The 17,177-nt window shown below is 34.0% G+C and overlaps 1 protein-coding gene across 1 annotated transcript in view; it reads right to left on the reverse strand.

The window, feature by feature from the left end:
- The window catches only part of LOC144978802 (sialoadhesin-like), a gene marked incomplete at its 5' end in the record, with an annotated part of 91,599 nt that extends 76,077 nt beyond the window's left edge, over positions 1 to 15,522 (reverse strand). The window contains 5 exon segments of the mRNA XM_078925324.1: positions 115 to 278; positions 1,174 to 1,452; positions 2,790 to 2,965; positions 7,467 to 7,548; positions 15,244 to 15,522. Of these exon segments, the coding sequence (XP_078781450.1) occupies positions 115 to 278; positions 1,174 to 1,452; positions 2,790 to 2,965; positions 7,467 to 7,548; positions 15,244 to 15,522 (980 nt within the window).
- Between the last annotated feature and the right edge of the window lie 1,655 nt (positions 15,523 to 17,177).

A 17,177-nucleotide genomic window follows, 5' to 3' on the forward strand; every position in this document is an offset into this window, starting at 1 on the left:
GATGATGATGATGATGATGATGATGATGATGATGATGATGATGATGATGATGATGATGATGATGATGATAATAATAATAATAATAATAATAATATAATATCTTCTGTTACATACCGTGTATTTGACTGTGGTAACACCTGCTATAACAGCTCCATCTTTCATCCACTCAAAGGTAGCACCTTCGGCATAAGATGTGCTGATACATCTCATGTTAGCCTCTGCGTCTAGGTAAAGGGTCATGCCTGCTTCGATATCAACTGTTGGAGTCTCTGCATTTTCTGAAAAGGGAGTAAACGTAACAAGGTATTGACGGTAAATTTGAGCTTTGAACTTTTATACAGAGCAATATCCACTAAACGTGCTCAAAGTGCTTTACAAGGGGCCCCTGGCCAACAACAACATTTAACAAGAAGGACGGGACATGCGAAGAGCGAACCTCGAACCCAGGACCTTCCGATTCGACATCGAGTGTCATACCACTAGACCGCAAATTGCACGATAGGGCGTCTATAGGTAAATTGGTCTTCAGTTCCCTCGGCCAAATCAATTTTAACTAACACATTTGATGGTCGATATGACACTCGCCTTTGATTCAGAACGTCCTGGGTTCGGGTCCTGCTCTGAGTAGCGCATAGTAAGGTCCCTGGAAAAGGCTATTGACTCACATTCTCTCACTGTACTCGGGTGTAAAATGAGTACTTGGCCGTCAACAGCGTTGCCTCTATTTGAAAATTGGTTTTTGTAATATTGCCTAGCAAGCATCATGTCCCGTCCTACACATTAAGTGTTGCTGTTGGTTTGGGACATTCAACTACTACAACAACTTCTTCTAAGTAGCCCTGATACATGGTCATCCAGGCCAGAACCATCGATATACCACGTAGAGTGCTCCACAAATTCTTGGAGCGAATTATTAATTATCAACCTCCCTGATGACTTCAGGAACTCTGGACGAAACAATGTTGTAGGAGAAAGTGAAAAAATGGAGATGAGAACAAATAATATATATATATATATATATATATATATATATATATATATATATATATATATATATATGTATATATATATATATATATATATATATATATATATATATATATATATATATATATATATATATATATATATATAATGTCGCAAACGACAAGAGCGATTTTTGAAAAGATATACCTTTAGGACTTAGAGTCAAACTAGCCGATTTCTTGGATCCGCCGAAGGAAGCCTCACATTTGATTGTTTTGGCAGGAGACGCCGCAGCTCCGGCTGTAAATTGAAATTCCTTGGATGTTTCAGCTGGTTGGTGCACCGTGTCAACCAACCATTTATAGGTCACAGCCTCGGCCGTTTCAGACTTGGTGACGTCACATAAAATTTTGACCTTTGACCCAGCCACTGGTTTTGATGAACTTACGACTTGATCAGATATCATGAGCTGTGTTTTGAGTATATCTGTACGACAAGAAAAATTTGAATGAGAGTTTAGAATAATAATAATAATGGTGGTAAATAATGGTGGTAATAATGGCGATGATGATGATGATGATGATAATGATGATGATGATGATGATGATGATGATGATGATGATGATGATGATGATGATGATGATGATGATAATTTCTGGTTAAGAATCGTATTAGAACACCTAATTCTAATATCTAAGAAAATGTATGAATTTAAAATGGTAAAATTGAATTGATAGGACTCAATACAAATATTATACCATTCTTTCATCTCTTTGTATTTTTTAAAAAGAGTTATGTTTATCGTGTCCAGTAACACTACGAGCTTGCGAGTATGTGTTATTGCACGATAAGAATATAATGCGTTCAATAAATACAAAGAAATGAAAGAATATGTTTATTCCACCACTCCAAGTAAGATTATTAGACATTGTGTAACCAAATGGTATGGTATTGGTACTGACATTCACCTTTCACCATAGCTAATTTGGATCTTTCTCTTTCTGCTTGAATGACAATTTGACCCAAAAACTAAAAAAGTTGGATTTGTATTCATGCGCACTAAAAGATTATTTATAATCGTCAATCAGCTAATTTCACACCAATAAAATGTGCGAAAACATTCTGCACATTTTTATTCAACGTGTTCAAAGCATTGTTCAACAATTACGTTTTTTAATAAGGCATGACAGGGTTTTCCAATGGGGAAGGGTGGAATAATTTTGTTATTGTTTTTTAGCACCACATCATAAGTAGGTCAGATATTATTATTACATTAATTGATATCAAATATATTATTAAATATATTATATTTTTCTGAACCATATTTTAGTATGAACCAAGAAGAAATGGGGTGATGATTAGTGGAATTCACACGAAATAGATAAAATCTGATGTACACTTATTTTGAGGTCTGATAACTAATTTCTTATGGGGGCTCAATGTTGTAATGGAAATCTAAAATAAAATACGCAAAATATTGTCCATTACAACAATGTTAAACTAGGCCAATAAGTGTTTTTTTTTTATTTCAGACCTGTATATATATGTACACGTTGATAAAACTTCAAGGTCAAGTTTAACTCACTCAGCCCTAACACTGACTACATCCATAGTTTACCCGGGTTGCTTTTACCCATGCCTATTTATTACATTTTTATGAGACATATTATTGGCGTAGTATCAAAGCTAATGTTTTTTAGTTTTTACACGTATGGTAGTTGAATAAAAATATCTATGCACATGCTCATTTTTAATAGTTTGTTTTTTTTCCAAATTTTGAAAAGTCGCAAAAACTCTATGATTGAGTGAGTTAATTTACTTACAAGTTGCAGTGATAGACTTTGTCTTCTGTTTTGATGCAGATCCGTCAAAGATGTATTTACACTTTATATCAGTGGCGTCAGTGTTTTTTGGCGTGTATAGAAAGGTATTGGAAACTTCTGCCTGTTTGGCGGTGTCCAGAAACCACTCAAAGGTCATCCCAGGTGTGTAGTACTTTCTTATATAAAGGAGAGAAAAAAAAATACAATGCTTCAAATCGTAGCCATCGTAAACTTATAGCCTGACAATGACCAAAGAATGACGTCAAAAAGCCAGTCCTTTGCCACAAAAGAAAACAAATTGGATTCAATAGTCTGATGTCACGCCGCCCGGCAACGGCGGCCATCTTGGTTCTAAACAAAGAAAATCATTACTTTTTATTCTTCATTCTGGCTAGAACTTTTCATGTCTTGTGGTCAGAATGTGTAAAAGTCAAAACATGATCAAATTTATGTTTTGTTCCCTCTGGATACGCTTTTATGCCCGATAGTTTAGAGCCAGTGTTACTAAGTTACCATGCGTCATTAGGAAGGAAGTGACGTTACGACTGTTGAAGAGTATTGTGAGTTGTATTCAATGGTTCGACCAATGAAAAAACGTGTTTCCTCGAGCTCTACTAACGACAACTCACTAAACGCTACACAAACCTAAAAAGTGACGTCAAACTGCCAGTCCTGGAGGGTTCTAGTATCAGGCTATAGATAGTATGCGCTTGGCTAAGAAGCTCACAACATTGCCATCCGGAAGTATAACGGACCAACACACAAAACTGTGTGTATCCATGAACGTTTATAGTCAGGGTTAATACAGTTCAGTGAGCATTACTCATAAACGCGGATGGCAAAAAACAATAATAAAGACCCGAGTGACGTCATCTTCGAACTATCTATAGAGAGTATGCGCTTGGCTAAGAAGCTCATAACATTGCCATCCGGAAGTATGACGAACAAACACACAAAATTATGTGTCACCATGAACGTTTATAGTGTGGATAATATCGTTTTGTGAGTATTATCGTGGTCATCGTTATGTTATAGCCTGACACTGACCAAAAAATGACGTCAAAATGCCAGTCTTTTGCCACAAAAGAAAACAACTCGTGAGTTGTATTCAATAGTTCAACCAATGATCAACTTGTTTCCATGAGCACTACTAACGAGAACTCACTAGGCGGTGCAAAAACCAAATAATGACGTCAAATTACCAGTCTTTTTGGGTTTCAGTGTCAGGCTATAACTTAACGATGGCTACGGTATTACTCATAAACATGGATGGCAAAAAACAATAACAAAGTCCAGAGTGACGTCAACTTCGAACTATCTATAAGTTAACGATGGCTACGGTTCTAGTCTCAGGCTATAGATAGTTCGAAGATGACGTCACTCATGTCTTTGTTATTGTTTTTTGCCATCCGCGTTTATGAGTAATGCTCATGAACTGTATTAACCTGACTATAAACGTTCATGGATACACACAGTTTTGTGTGTTGGTCCCTTATACTTCCGGATGCCAATGTTATGAGCTTCTTAGCTAAGTGCATACTATCTATAGATAGTATGCAGATGACGTCACTCGGGCCTTTGTTATTGTTTTTGCCATCCGCGTTTGTGAGTTGTTCTCACTAAACTGTATTAACCAGACTCTAAAAGTTCATGGTTACACAGAGTTTGTGTGTTGGTCCGTTATACTTCCGGATGGCAATGTTGTGAACTCCTTGGCCAAGCGCATTCTATCTATATGTTAACGATGGCTACGTTCAAATAGATAAAAAAGAAACTGACGTCACTCAGCTCTTTGTTATAGATAGTTCGAAGATGGCGTCACTCAGGCTTTGTTATTGTTTTTGCCATCCGCGTTTGTGAGTTGTTCTCACTAAACTGTATTAACCAGACTATAAAAGTTCATGGTTACACAGAGTTTGTGTGTTGGTCCGTTATACTTCCGGATGGCAATGTTGTGAACTCCTTAGCCAAGCGCATACTATCTATTGTTTTTTAACCAGGCCATTTTTATGAGAAGTATTCATTGCTATGTATGAAGTAGACTACAAACGACGTTCGGTAACACAGTGTATTTTGTGTGTGTGTGTGTGTGTGTGTGTGTGTGTTGGTACATTATAATCGGCTGAGGGTTTGTTATGTGTTTTAAACCTAAACATACAGCATCAATATTTTGCAGTTACAATAATAATAATAATAATAATAATAATAATAATAATAATAATAATAATAATAATAATAATAATAATAATAATAATAATAATAATAATAATAATAATAATAATAAAAAATAATAAAAATAATAATGATAATAATAATAATAATAATAATAATAATAATAATAATATTATTATTATTATTATTATTATTATTATTATTATTATTATTATTATTATTATTATTATTATTATTATTATTATTATTATTATAGATTCTTTAGCGGCTCTTTCCACAAAATGTGATCGGAAGCACATATACAAACACACACACACATTCAGAGAGAGAGAGAGAGAGAGAGAGAGAGAGAGAGAGAGAGAGAGAGAGAGAGAGAGGAGAGAGAGGGAGAGGGAGAGAGGGAGATCAGAAATATGAATGGAACAGGCACTTAAGTTGATAATCACAAGAAATGAAGTGATTAGAAATTTACCAGAAGAAAATAGAGAATAGGAATTTTGCTGCGATTAGGATTCAAACCCATAACCCGAATGTTAAAGTCCTTCAGAACCATTAGGCCCATGGAGCCGGAGTTTATCCCGGTTTCTATACAATGAAACGGACAATAGCAATAGGCTTCAAGAGTCGTGATGTCACTTCCCTCGTAATGACGTATAGTGACTTAGTAACTGGTTCTAAACTATCGGAACAATGGCGGACGCCCTTATGAAATATTTCTCCGACGACCATAAAAGTTTATCCAGAGGAGAAAAACATTATAAATCTGATCATGTTTCGATTTTTATACATTCTGATCACATAACATGTGAAAAAGTTTTAGCCAGCATGAAGAATAAAAAGTACATATTTTCTTTGAATGTTCTTAGCTCGTTGCTGGGCGGACGTGACACCAGACTATTGAATCCAATTGCTTGCTATCCTTTTGATCTCTCGTAAAGTACTTTCCACCAGATCTAACAGACCCAGCTACCCATTCACTGCTGGGTAGACGGGGATCCGAAAAATATATTTTTTGACTGCACCTGGGATCGATCTCAGTCCTTTGTGTGTGAAGCACAGACTAGAACCCCTCTCACTAAACTGTGGTGTGAAGCGAGTGTTCTACCAACTGAGCTATCGGGACCCCCCCCCCCCCCCCCCCCCCCCCCCCCCACCCCCAACTTGACTGTTACGGCACCCTAATCTACTCACTTCATTTCTTGTTCATGATCAGACGTTTGCGTTACTTTGACAGTATTTTTACATTTCATTACATTAACGAGCCTAACAGCAAACTGAGTTACAGGACCTGAAAATAAGCGTACATCAGTGGCAATAAAGAAATGAATGAACAAATAAAAGTAAATAAATAAATAAATGAACGAAGCAACAAATTAATTCATGGATGAATAGATATTAAACCTAACACCAACCAAATCAAACCAAAACAAACAAATAAATAAATACATACATAAATAAATAAATAAATAAATAAATAAATAAATAAATAAATAAATAAATAAATAAATAAATAAAAAATAAATATATAAATAAATAAATAAATAAATAAATAAATAAATAAATAGATTAATTAATTAATTAATAAATAAAAAAGCAACAAAAAAAAAAAGAAATAAAAAAAGGAAAAAAAAGAAGAAAAATGAAACAAAAAAACAAAAAAACAAAAAAAAAAAAACGATACAAAAGCAAACCATGTATCGCCCTTTATGTTAAGTGTTGCTGTTTGCTAAAAAACCCTTGTAAAGTGCTTTGAGTACATTATTAAATGCATATTGCGCTATCTATTTACCCGCTCTAGGTTTTACGTTTGTTTTGTATTGTTTGTGGACCCCCCCCCTCTCCCACACACACATACACACACACGCACACGCACACACAAACACACATGCACATCGACATGCATCGAAATCATCACCCTCTGCACAAACACACGAGATAGCACTCTCTCTCTCTCTCTCTCTCTCTCTCTCTCTCTCTTCTCTCACACACACACAGACGAAAGCGACACTCACCGAAGCCATCGTTATGTTATAGCATGACCTTGGCCTTCGTAAAGTTATGGCCTGATACTGATCAAATAATGACGTCAAAATGCCAGTCTTTTGCCACAAAAGAAAACAAATCGTGAGTTGAATTCAATAGTTCAACCAATGAAATGTCTTGTTTCCATGAGCTCTACTAACGACAACTCACTAAGCGGTGCAAAAACCAAATAATGACGTCAAACTGCCAGTCTTTTGGATTTCAGTATCAGGCTATTATAACATAACGATGGCTACGGTCTGACACTGAAATAAAAAAGGACTGGCAGATTGACGTCATTATTTGTTTTTTGCACCGCCTAGTGAGTTGTCGTTAGTAGAGCTCATGGAAACAAGTTATTTCATTGGTTGAACTATTGAATACAAATCACGATTTGTTTTCTTCTTATGGCAAAAGACTGGCATTTTGACGTCATTTTTTGGTCAGCGTCAGGCCATAACTTTACGAAGGCCACGCACTCACCCCTTGCACTGTAAAGAATAGTTGTTCCCTACTCCCAGGTCTCCATCAGCTCCTGTTATCTGCGGTGTATCCGATGAGATGTCTGTTATAAAAAAAAATTGAGCATTTACACAGCGCAATATCCACTAAACGTGCTCAAAGCGCTTTACAAAGGGTCCCTGGCCATGAGCAACCTTTAACATAATATAGGACAGTTCTTGACGCCTGTAAGGCGATATTACAATTTTATTTTTGGACAGAGACAACGCTGTTAACGGCCAGGTACCCATTTTACACCCGAGTACGATGAGAGAATGCGAGTAAAGAGCCTTCTCCCAGGAATCAACTATGCGCTGAGTGAGGCTCGATTCCAGGATCTTCTGATCCGAACCCAGGACCTTCTGATCATAAAGCCAGTGTCATATCACACGACCACATAGCCGCACAATATATATATATATATATATATATATATATATATATATATATATATATATATATATATATATATATATATATATATATATATATATATATATATATATATATATAATTTAAAATATTTACCACAATGTTTGGGGCAGTCTACATCAATGTTTCAGGCTTAATTTGCCATCTTCAGGACTGAGTTGTTTTGTTGACTGTTGTTGTTTCTTGAAGTGGTTCCGGTTTGAAGTTAATTAAGAGGAATTTGCGCCGATGGGGACACTTTCCGTAGATCTCACTTTTCATGTTGAGTGTGGCTTCATGAGGTTGTTTGATTATAGTATATTTTTCTTCCAGGCATAAGCTACATTGTTTTGATGTTGGTGTGTATCCTGTTGCTTTAGATAAAATTTTCCATGAAATGTTGTGGTCTATTTTGTTGTCTTTTAATTTCCAAATATGTTCGCTGAGTTTTGTGGATGTTTTTTTGTTAGTGTTTCTAAATGTTGAGGTGTGGAGGTTGTATCTTGTTTTGAAATTGTTTTCTGTTAGTCCTACATATTTTTCTTGCTTGTTTGTTTTAGTTTCTGTGACTGTGGCTTGGTAAAATAAACTTGATTCTAAGCATTGTTTGTTTAGCGGGCAATGTTCTTTATTTCTGCAGTTGCATTTTCTAGTGGGTGGGTTTTGCTCTAGTCGGTGGTTTATTAATATTTTTTTTGTTGTGGCTTGAAATTATTTGTTCTATGTTGCGCATACACGAGTAACTTATTTTTATGGTATTCCTGTTGATAATTTTATGTAGCTTGTGGTTTTTTGGAAAGTGTGTATCAATTAACTTCAGGAACTGCTGTCCTATGTTTGTGCTGACGTTTATGTCGAAAGGTGGGTTGAACCAAGTTATGTGTCGTTTTCTTGTTTTATGTTCTTCACTTGTGTGTTGGGGTTTACATGAGAGGGAGGCGTCTGTGTATACAAATGGTGTGTTGTATCCACTTTTTGTGAGTGCTTCTTTGTAGGGGGTGGCTGCGACGTTGAATATCTCTCTGTTTTCCGAAAGTTTGCTCACCCTCAGTGCTATGTTTTTTGGTATGTTTTCAATGACGGGACGGGGGTGGTTGCTGTTTTTATTAATGTAGCTAATGGTGTTGTTTGGTTTTCTGAACGGTTGGAATGAGTTGGATTTTATGTCGAATGTGATGTCGAGGAAGTCAACTGTTTTTTTGTTTGCTTCTATCGTGATTTTCAAATTGTTTTTTTGGAATATTTTACAGATTTGTTTTTTGATGTTTTCGTTCGCTCTTGGTCGTCTGTTGGTTATAGCGAGTCCGTCATCTCTATAGAGGCCGATGTATGTGTGTGTATGTTGTAGTTGTGACAGGATGTAGAGTCCGACCAGTTCGCATGTTCAGCACCGTCGAACGAACCCATTGTTACGTCGAAATCATTGTGTCGCTTTGTCCACGGTGTGTTGTCGTAGTATAGTGTGCTGTGCTTGGTGTGTTTGATGATGTGTTTTTCCTCTTCTGTGATGTTGGTGTATTTTGCTGCGAATTCCAATGCTTTGTTTAGTAAGTCTGGAGTGATGGAGGGGTAAAAATCGCAAATGTCGAAAGAGATGAAGGTGCAGTTTTCTTTGTTTTGGATATTTTTGAACCATTCAATGACTTCATCGGTGTTTTTCCACTGGTTGAATTTAGTTGCTTCTTTGACGTTTTTATTTATTTTTTCTATCTTTTTGCTGATTTTTCCAATTTCAGATTTGTATGGATTTATTAATCTACATTTTGGATTATTTTTGAAGTCAGGCTTGTGATCTTTTAATGTGATGAACGCTTCTCTTCTTGGTGCTATATCGATTCGATCGCTAAGGTCAAGTCTGTTCGCTATATTCTTATCTTCTTTTGTGATCTCTTCGGTTCTATGTGTTCTGTCTTTCTTATAGTCTTTGTTGATTTGTTTGTGTGTCATTTTAATCATATTCCTCAGGTGTCATTTTATAATAGTTGTTGGATTTGTCGGCTGGTATCAGAAGTTGTTTTTCTTTGTTTATTTTCTTCACATCGTTAGTCAGTTGAGCACTTTTCGTACCATATTTGTATCAAACACGATTCAATACACAGCTCCGCACCGTTGAGCACTCTTAGACACAAAATGGATACTACGCCACAACTTAGACCTACTACTTTCCCATATTCTACAAAGAATATCCCTACCTGCAACAGAAAATCTTACATTAAATCACTAATAGCAAGAACAGAAACATTTGTCAAGAATCTACGATGGAGAACATTCTTTTTTCTGAACCCACATTTAGAAACCACCCACAAAAAAACGTACGGCTTCAACTCTACAAATTCACCCCCCCCCCCCAATACCTGAATTAAAAAAATTAGAAGACGGACTTTCAGATCTCATTCAAAGTGTGCAGTTCAAAAACAAAAATAACAACTTCCAAAACCAACTGACTAACGATGTGAAGAAAATAAACAAAGAAAAACAACTTCTGATACCAGCCGACAAATCCAACAACTATTATAAAATGACACCTGAGGAATATGATAAAATGACACACAAACAAATCAACAAAGACTATAAGAAAGACAGAACACATAGAACCGAAGAGATCACAAAAGAAGATAAGAATATAGCGAACAGACTTGACCTTAGCGATCGAATCGATATAGCACCAAGAAGAGAAGCGTTCATCACATTAAAAGATCACAAGCCTGACTTCAAAAATAATCCAAAATGTAGACTAATAAATCCATACAAATCTGAAATTGGAAAAATCAGCAAAAAGATATTAGAAAAAATAAATAAAAACGTCAAAGAAGCAACTAAATTCAACCAGTGGAAAAACACCGATGAAGTCATTGAATGGTTCAAAAATATCCAAAACAAAGAAAACTGCACCTTCATCTCTTTCGACATTTGCGATTTTTACCCCTCCATCACTCCAGACTTACTAAACAAAGCATTGGAATTCGCAGCAAAATACACCAACATTACAGAAGAGGAAAAACACATCATCAAACACACCAAGCACAGCACACTATACTACGACAACACACCGTGGACAAAGCGACACAATGATTTCGACGTAACAATGGGTTCGTTCGACGGTGCTGAAACATGCGAACTGGTCGGACTCTACATCCTGTCACAACTACAACATACACACACATACATCGGCCTCTATAGAGATGACGGACTCGCTATAACCAACAGACGACCAAGAGCGAACGAAAACATCAAAAAACAAATCTGTAAAATATTCCAAAAAAACAATTTGAAAATCACGATAGAAGCAAACAAAAAAACAGTTGACTTCCTCGACATCACATTCGACATAAAATCCAACTCATTCCAACCGTTCAGAAAACCAAACAACACCATTAGCTACATTAATAAAAACAGCAACCACCCCCGTCCCGTCATTGAAAACATACCAAAAAACATAGCACTGAGGGTGAGCAAACTTTCGGAAAACAGAGAGATATTCAACGTCGCAGCCACCCCCTACAAAGAAGCACTCACAAAAAGTGGATACAACACACCATTTGTATACACAGACGCCTCCCTCTCATGTAAACCCCAACACACAAGTGAAGAACATAAAACAAGAAAACGACACATAACTTGGTTCAACCCACTTTCGACATAAACGTCAGCACAAACATAGGACAGCAGTTCCTGAAGTTAATTGATACACACTTTCCAAAAAACCACAAGCTACATAAAATTATCAACAGGAATACCATAAAAATAAGTTACTCGTGTATGCGCAACATAGAACAAATAATTTCAAGCCACAACAAAAAAATATTAATAAACCACCGACTAGAGCAAAACCCACCCACTAGAAAATGCAACTGCAGAAATAAAGAACATTGCCCGCTAAACAAACAATGCTTAGAATCAAGTTTAATTTACCAAGCCACAGTCACAGAAACTAAAACAAACAAGCAAGAAAAATATGTAGGACTAACAGAAAACAATTTCAAAACAAGATACAACCTCCACACCTCAACATTTAGAAACACTAACAAAAAAACATCCACAAAACTCAGCGAACATATTTGGAAATTAAAAGACAACAAAATAGACCACAACATTTCATGGAAAATTTTATCTAAAGCAACAGGATACACACCAACATCAAAACAATGTAGCTTATGCCTGGAAGAAAAATATACTATAATCAAACAACCTCATGAAGCCACACTCAACATGAAAAGTGAGATCTACGGAAAGTGTCCCATCGGCGCAAATTCCTCTTAATTAACTTCAAACCGGAACCACTTCAAGAAACAACAACAGTCAACAAAACAACTCAGTCCTGAAGATGGCAAATTAAGCCTGAAACATTGATGTAGACTGCCCCAAACATTGTGGTAAATATTTTAAATAATAATTCGCTCCATTACTACATGTCGAGCACTTTTCGTACCATATTTGTATCAAACACGATTCTATATATATATATACATATATATATATATATATATATATATATATATATATATATATATATATATATATATATATATATATATATATATATATATATATCTATATATTCCAGATAGAAAAAAAAAATTCCGTGATCAGATTTAGGAATTTTTGAAGTGAACCTTTATTCTTATTCTTTTTTTTTCACAGGGTATTTAAAGGTATTTGACATAAGCAACCAACGTGTACATATATGCAGGTCTGACATCCCAATCCACTTATGGGCCTAGTTTAACATTGTTGTAATAGATAATATTTTGCGTCATTTTTTAAAAAGATTTCCATTACAACAATGAGCCATAAGAAATTCGCTTATCAGACCTGCAAATAAGTGCACGTCGTGTTTGACCTAAACAACCCTTATTATGAAAATGTTATAATATGGTATGATATGTTATAAATCTCTTACTAATCCACATACTGTTAGAAAATGATTAAAAATTGAACGTTTTGTAGGGTATATAATTTAGACTCTTTGTATGTATTTTATTATAATATATTATTTTATTATCATATCAATGTGGTTATATATATATATATATATATATATATATATATTATATATATATATATATATATATATATATATATTATGTATATGATACTTGATATATGATGTGTTGATGTAAGGCGCCAGTGAGCAATTTTGATTGAATCTAGGCGCTATATAAATTCATTATATTATTATTATTATTATTATTATTATTGTTATTATTATTATTATTATTATTATTATTATTATTATTATTATTATTATTATTATTATTATTATTATTATTATCATTATGTTTATTATTTTTTATTATTATTATTATTATTATTATTATTATTATTATTATTATTATATTATATTATTATTAATTATATTATTATTATTATTATTATTAATATTATTATTATATTATTATCATTATAATAATAATAATAATAATAATAATAATAATAATAATAATAATAATAATTATTATTATTATTATTATTATTATTATTTATTATTATTATTATTATTATTATTATTATTATTATTATTATTATTATTATCATTATTATCAGGATTATCATTATTATTATTATTATTATTACTATTATTATTATTATTATTATTATTATATATTATTATTATTATTATTATTATTATTATTATTATTATTATTATTATTATTATTATTATTATTATTAATATTATTATTATTATCATTATTATATATATTATTATTATATTATTATTATTATTATTATTATTATTATATTATTATTATTATTATTATTATTATTATTTTCTCGTCCTTCAAATATCGATCGATTTAAATTACCCTCATCTTGGCAACAAAAAAACAAACAACAACAAAAAAAAACAAACAAAAAAACTCTCAAAACTGCGACTTCGCGAAACTAAGGTCAAAGACAATGTAAAACCACCTCGACCACAAAAAAAAAAAAAAAAATAGTGTTTTTGTGGCGGTGTTCTATGAAAGCCAATTTGGCATTTTTTTAAATATCAAATAAATTTCAAAAATTTGACATTTTAAAAATTCATTTGCCTTGAAAAATTGTGTTTTGCATTTTGGCATTTTAAAATATCAAATCATTAATTTTTCTTATTATTGACAAATTGATTCTAATTGCACACAATATACAGATTTTCACTTTTAAACTTTCAAGAGGAGGTGACTTAAAAAAAATTAAATCAAGACATTTTTCATTAACATGGATTTCGACTTTATGTGCATAATTTTAGCACAAAAATTGATAGTTAACAAGTTTGACATTTACAAACCATTTGGCATATATTTGGCTTTTTTCTTCTTCTTTTTTTTTGTTTTATATATTAGATTTATTGGTAAACCTGGGGCGTTGTGTCACATTAAGTCACTCAACCCTAACACCGACTACATCCGTAGTTTACCCGGTTGCTTTTACCCCATGCCTTTTTATTTCATTTTTCTGAGGCAAAATATAGGCGCAGTATCAACGCTAATGTTTTAACTTTTTGCTTGTTAATGGTAGTTGAATAAAACTATCTATGTACATGCTCAATTTTAATATATTTTTTCCAATTTTGGAAAGCAGCAAAACATTTCTAGGATTGAATGAGTTAATGGGAGCGATCTATACTCATGTTTTCGTCCAACCGAGTCATCAATCACGTGATTTGTTGCTGTCCAACGATTGGACATTTCTGAACAACTGTAAACACGCTGCTTTTGTTTATGAAAGTTGTAAACATATCCATGTGTCAAGTTGAACAAAATGACCAATCGTGATTTTAGATAGTTCAAAATCTGTGACCACTTTTCACTATGTAGGTCACTTTGAGCACATTTTGCAATATGACCAATGACGTCGAGCACATAGAAAGTTAATATAGATAGATCGAAGATGACGTCACTCAGGTCTTTGTTATTGTTTTTTGCCATCCGCGTTTGTGAGTGATTCTCACTAAATTGTATTAAAAAGACTATAAACGTTTAAGATTGCACATAGTTTTGTGTGTTGGTTCGTTATACTTCCGGAAGTATAACGGACGAACACACAAAGCTATGTGTAACCATGAACTTTTATAGTCTGGTCAATACAGTTCAGTGAGAATAACTCACAAACGCGGATGGCAAAATATAACAACAAATGCTTGAGTGACGTCATCTTCGAACTATCTATAGATAGTATGCGCTTGGCTAAGAAGCTCATAACATTGCCATCCGGAAGTATAACGGACCAACACACAAAACTGTGTATCCATGAACGTTTATAGTCAGGTTAATACAGTTTAGTGAGAACAACTCACAAACGCGGATGGCAAAAACAATAACAAAGGCCTGAGTGACGTCATCTGCATACTATCTATACAAACGCTTACCGGCGACTCCTTGTACAAGGACTTTGACTGCAGTATTGGTCACAGTTCCGTCCTGTCCTGTAACAGCACATCCATAGTCTCCCGCCAAGTTTGTGTCAGCCTCGTTAAACTGAAGAGTCTTATCCTCGACTCCAGGGAGTGTGACGTCACCAAGTGCCCATGTGTAGTTGACGGGCAGTAGTGTGTTGACCGTTTTGTATAAACAGGTCAGACTAAAATGGCCCTTTTTCAAAAAAGCAGTGGATGAAGATTTGACTTTGTCTTTCCCCAGTGTCGATTCTAGAGGTTAAATAAAAGAAAGAAAGAGCGACAAAAACAAAAACAAAAACAAACAAAACCTTTTATAATTTTTTAAAAGCCTTTCACAGGTCAGAAATATGGCAATATATATTTCACAAATATAACAAAACAAAACAAAAAAACAAAAAAAATTTAAAAAAATGAAAATCAGAACAAAACAAAACAAAAATAGCTTGAACGTTTATGTAGAGCAAAATCCACAAATCGAGCTCAAAGCACTTCACAAAGGGCCCCAAGTCAACAGCAACACTTAACAACGAAAGACGAGACATGACGCCTGTCAGGATATTACATTTTTTTTCCAACAGACAAAGCTGTTAACTCACTCAGCCCTAACACCGACTATATCCGTCGCTTACCCGGGGTTACTTTTACCCCATGCCTATTTATTACATTTTTCTGAGACAAATTATAGGCGTAGTATCAAAGCTAATGTTTTTAGTATTTACATGTTAATGATAGTTGAATAAAACTATGTATCCGACATGCTCATTTTTAATACATATTTTCCCATTTTGAAAAGTAGCAAAAATCTCTAGGATTATATGAGTTAATGGCCGGGTGATCATTTTACACCTGACTAGGGGAGAGAATGTGAGTAAAGAGCCTTTTCCAATGACTCAGCCATACAAAGCGCAGAGCAAGACTCGAACCCAGGATCTTCTGATTTGAAGAAAGATGGGTGTTTGCTTCAAGACCACATAGCCACACAATGAATATATATATATATATATTAAATTGAAACAATTATTTCAGTGACCGAACCTCTCAGTTCATGCTGGAAAATTTGAGTAAAGTAAATGTTGCTGCTCGAAGCTCGAAGAAATAAATAATGTGAATTGAATGTAAGCTTCAATTTAATATTATACGAAAACAGATAAAATGAATATTTCGGGTTTCCCCTTTATCAACATAACAGGATGAATGAAACACTACAGACGAATGAAAATTCACAGAATCAACAAACGAACATGCAAACAAACAAACAAATAAGTAAACAGATGGACTGATATAGTTCTATGTATTTTCCTTTTATATCTGAGCTTTTGGGATGTTTTATTTTCTTCTATTTTTCTTTCTTGCTTTGTCTGACGCACCTTCCATACACACTTGTTCAGATCTTACAATATATACGCATTGTGCATGCTAAATCATTTATTTTGATTGACGTGTACATATTAGCAGGTCTGATAACCGGACACAATAGCCTTCAACAGTCATGACGTCACTTCCTTCGTAATGACGCATGCATAGTAACTTATTAACTGGCTCTAAACTATCAGAACAATGGCGGATGCCCTTATGAAATATTTCTCCGACGAGCATAAAAGTGTATCCAGCGGAGAAAAACTTTATAACTATTATCAGGTTTTGACTTTTATACATTCTGATCACATGACATATGAAAAGTTCTAGCCAGCATGAAGAATAAAAAGTACCGATTTTCTTTGTTTAGAACACGATGCTCATCGTTGCTTGGCGACGTGACATCAGACTATTGAATCCAATTATGGGCTCTTTTTAACATTGTTGTAATGGACAATGTTTTGCTTTGGTTTGAGAGTATTTCCATGACAACAATGAGAGCACAACAATTTGGGTTATCAGACCTCCAAATGACACGTCGATTTTAA

This window comes from Berghia stephanieae, chromosome 8, assembly GCF_034508935.2.
Source record: "Berghia stephanieae isolate SIO BIC M18660-M18661 chromosome 8, UCSD_Bste_1.3, whole genome shotgun sequence".
Taxonomy (NCBI): domain Eukaryota; kingdom Metazoa; phylum Mollusca; class Gastropoda; order Nudibranchia; family Aeolidiidae; genus Berghia; species Berghia stephanieae.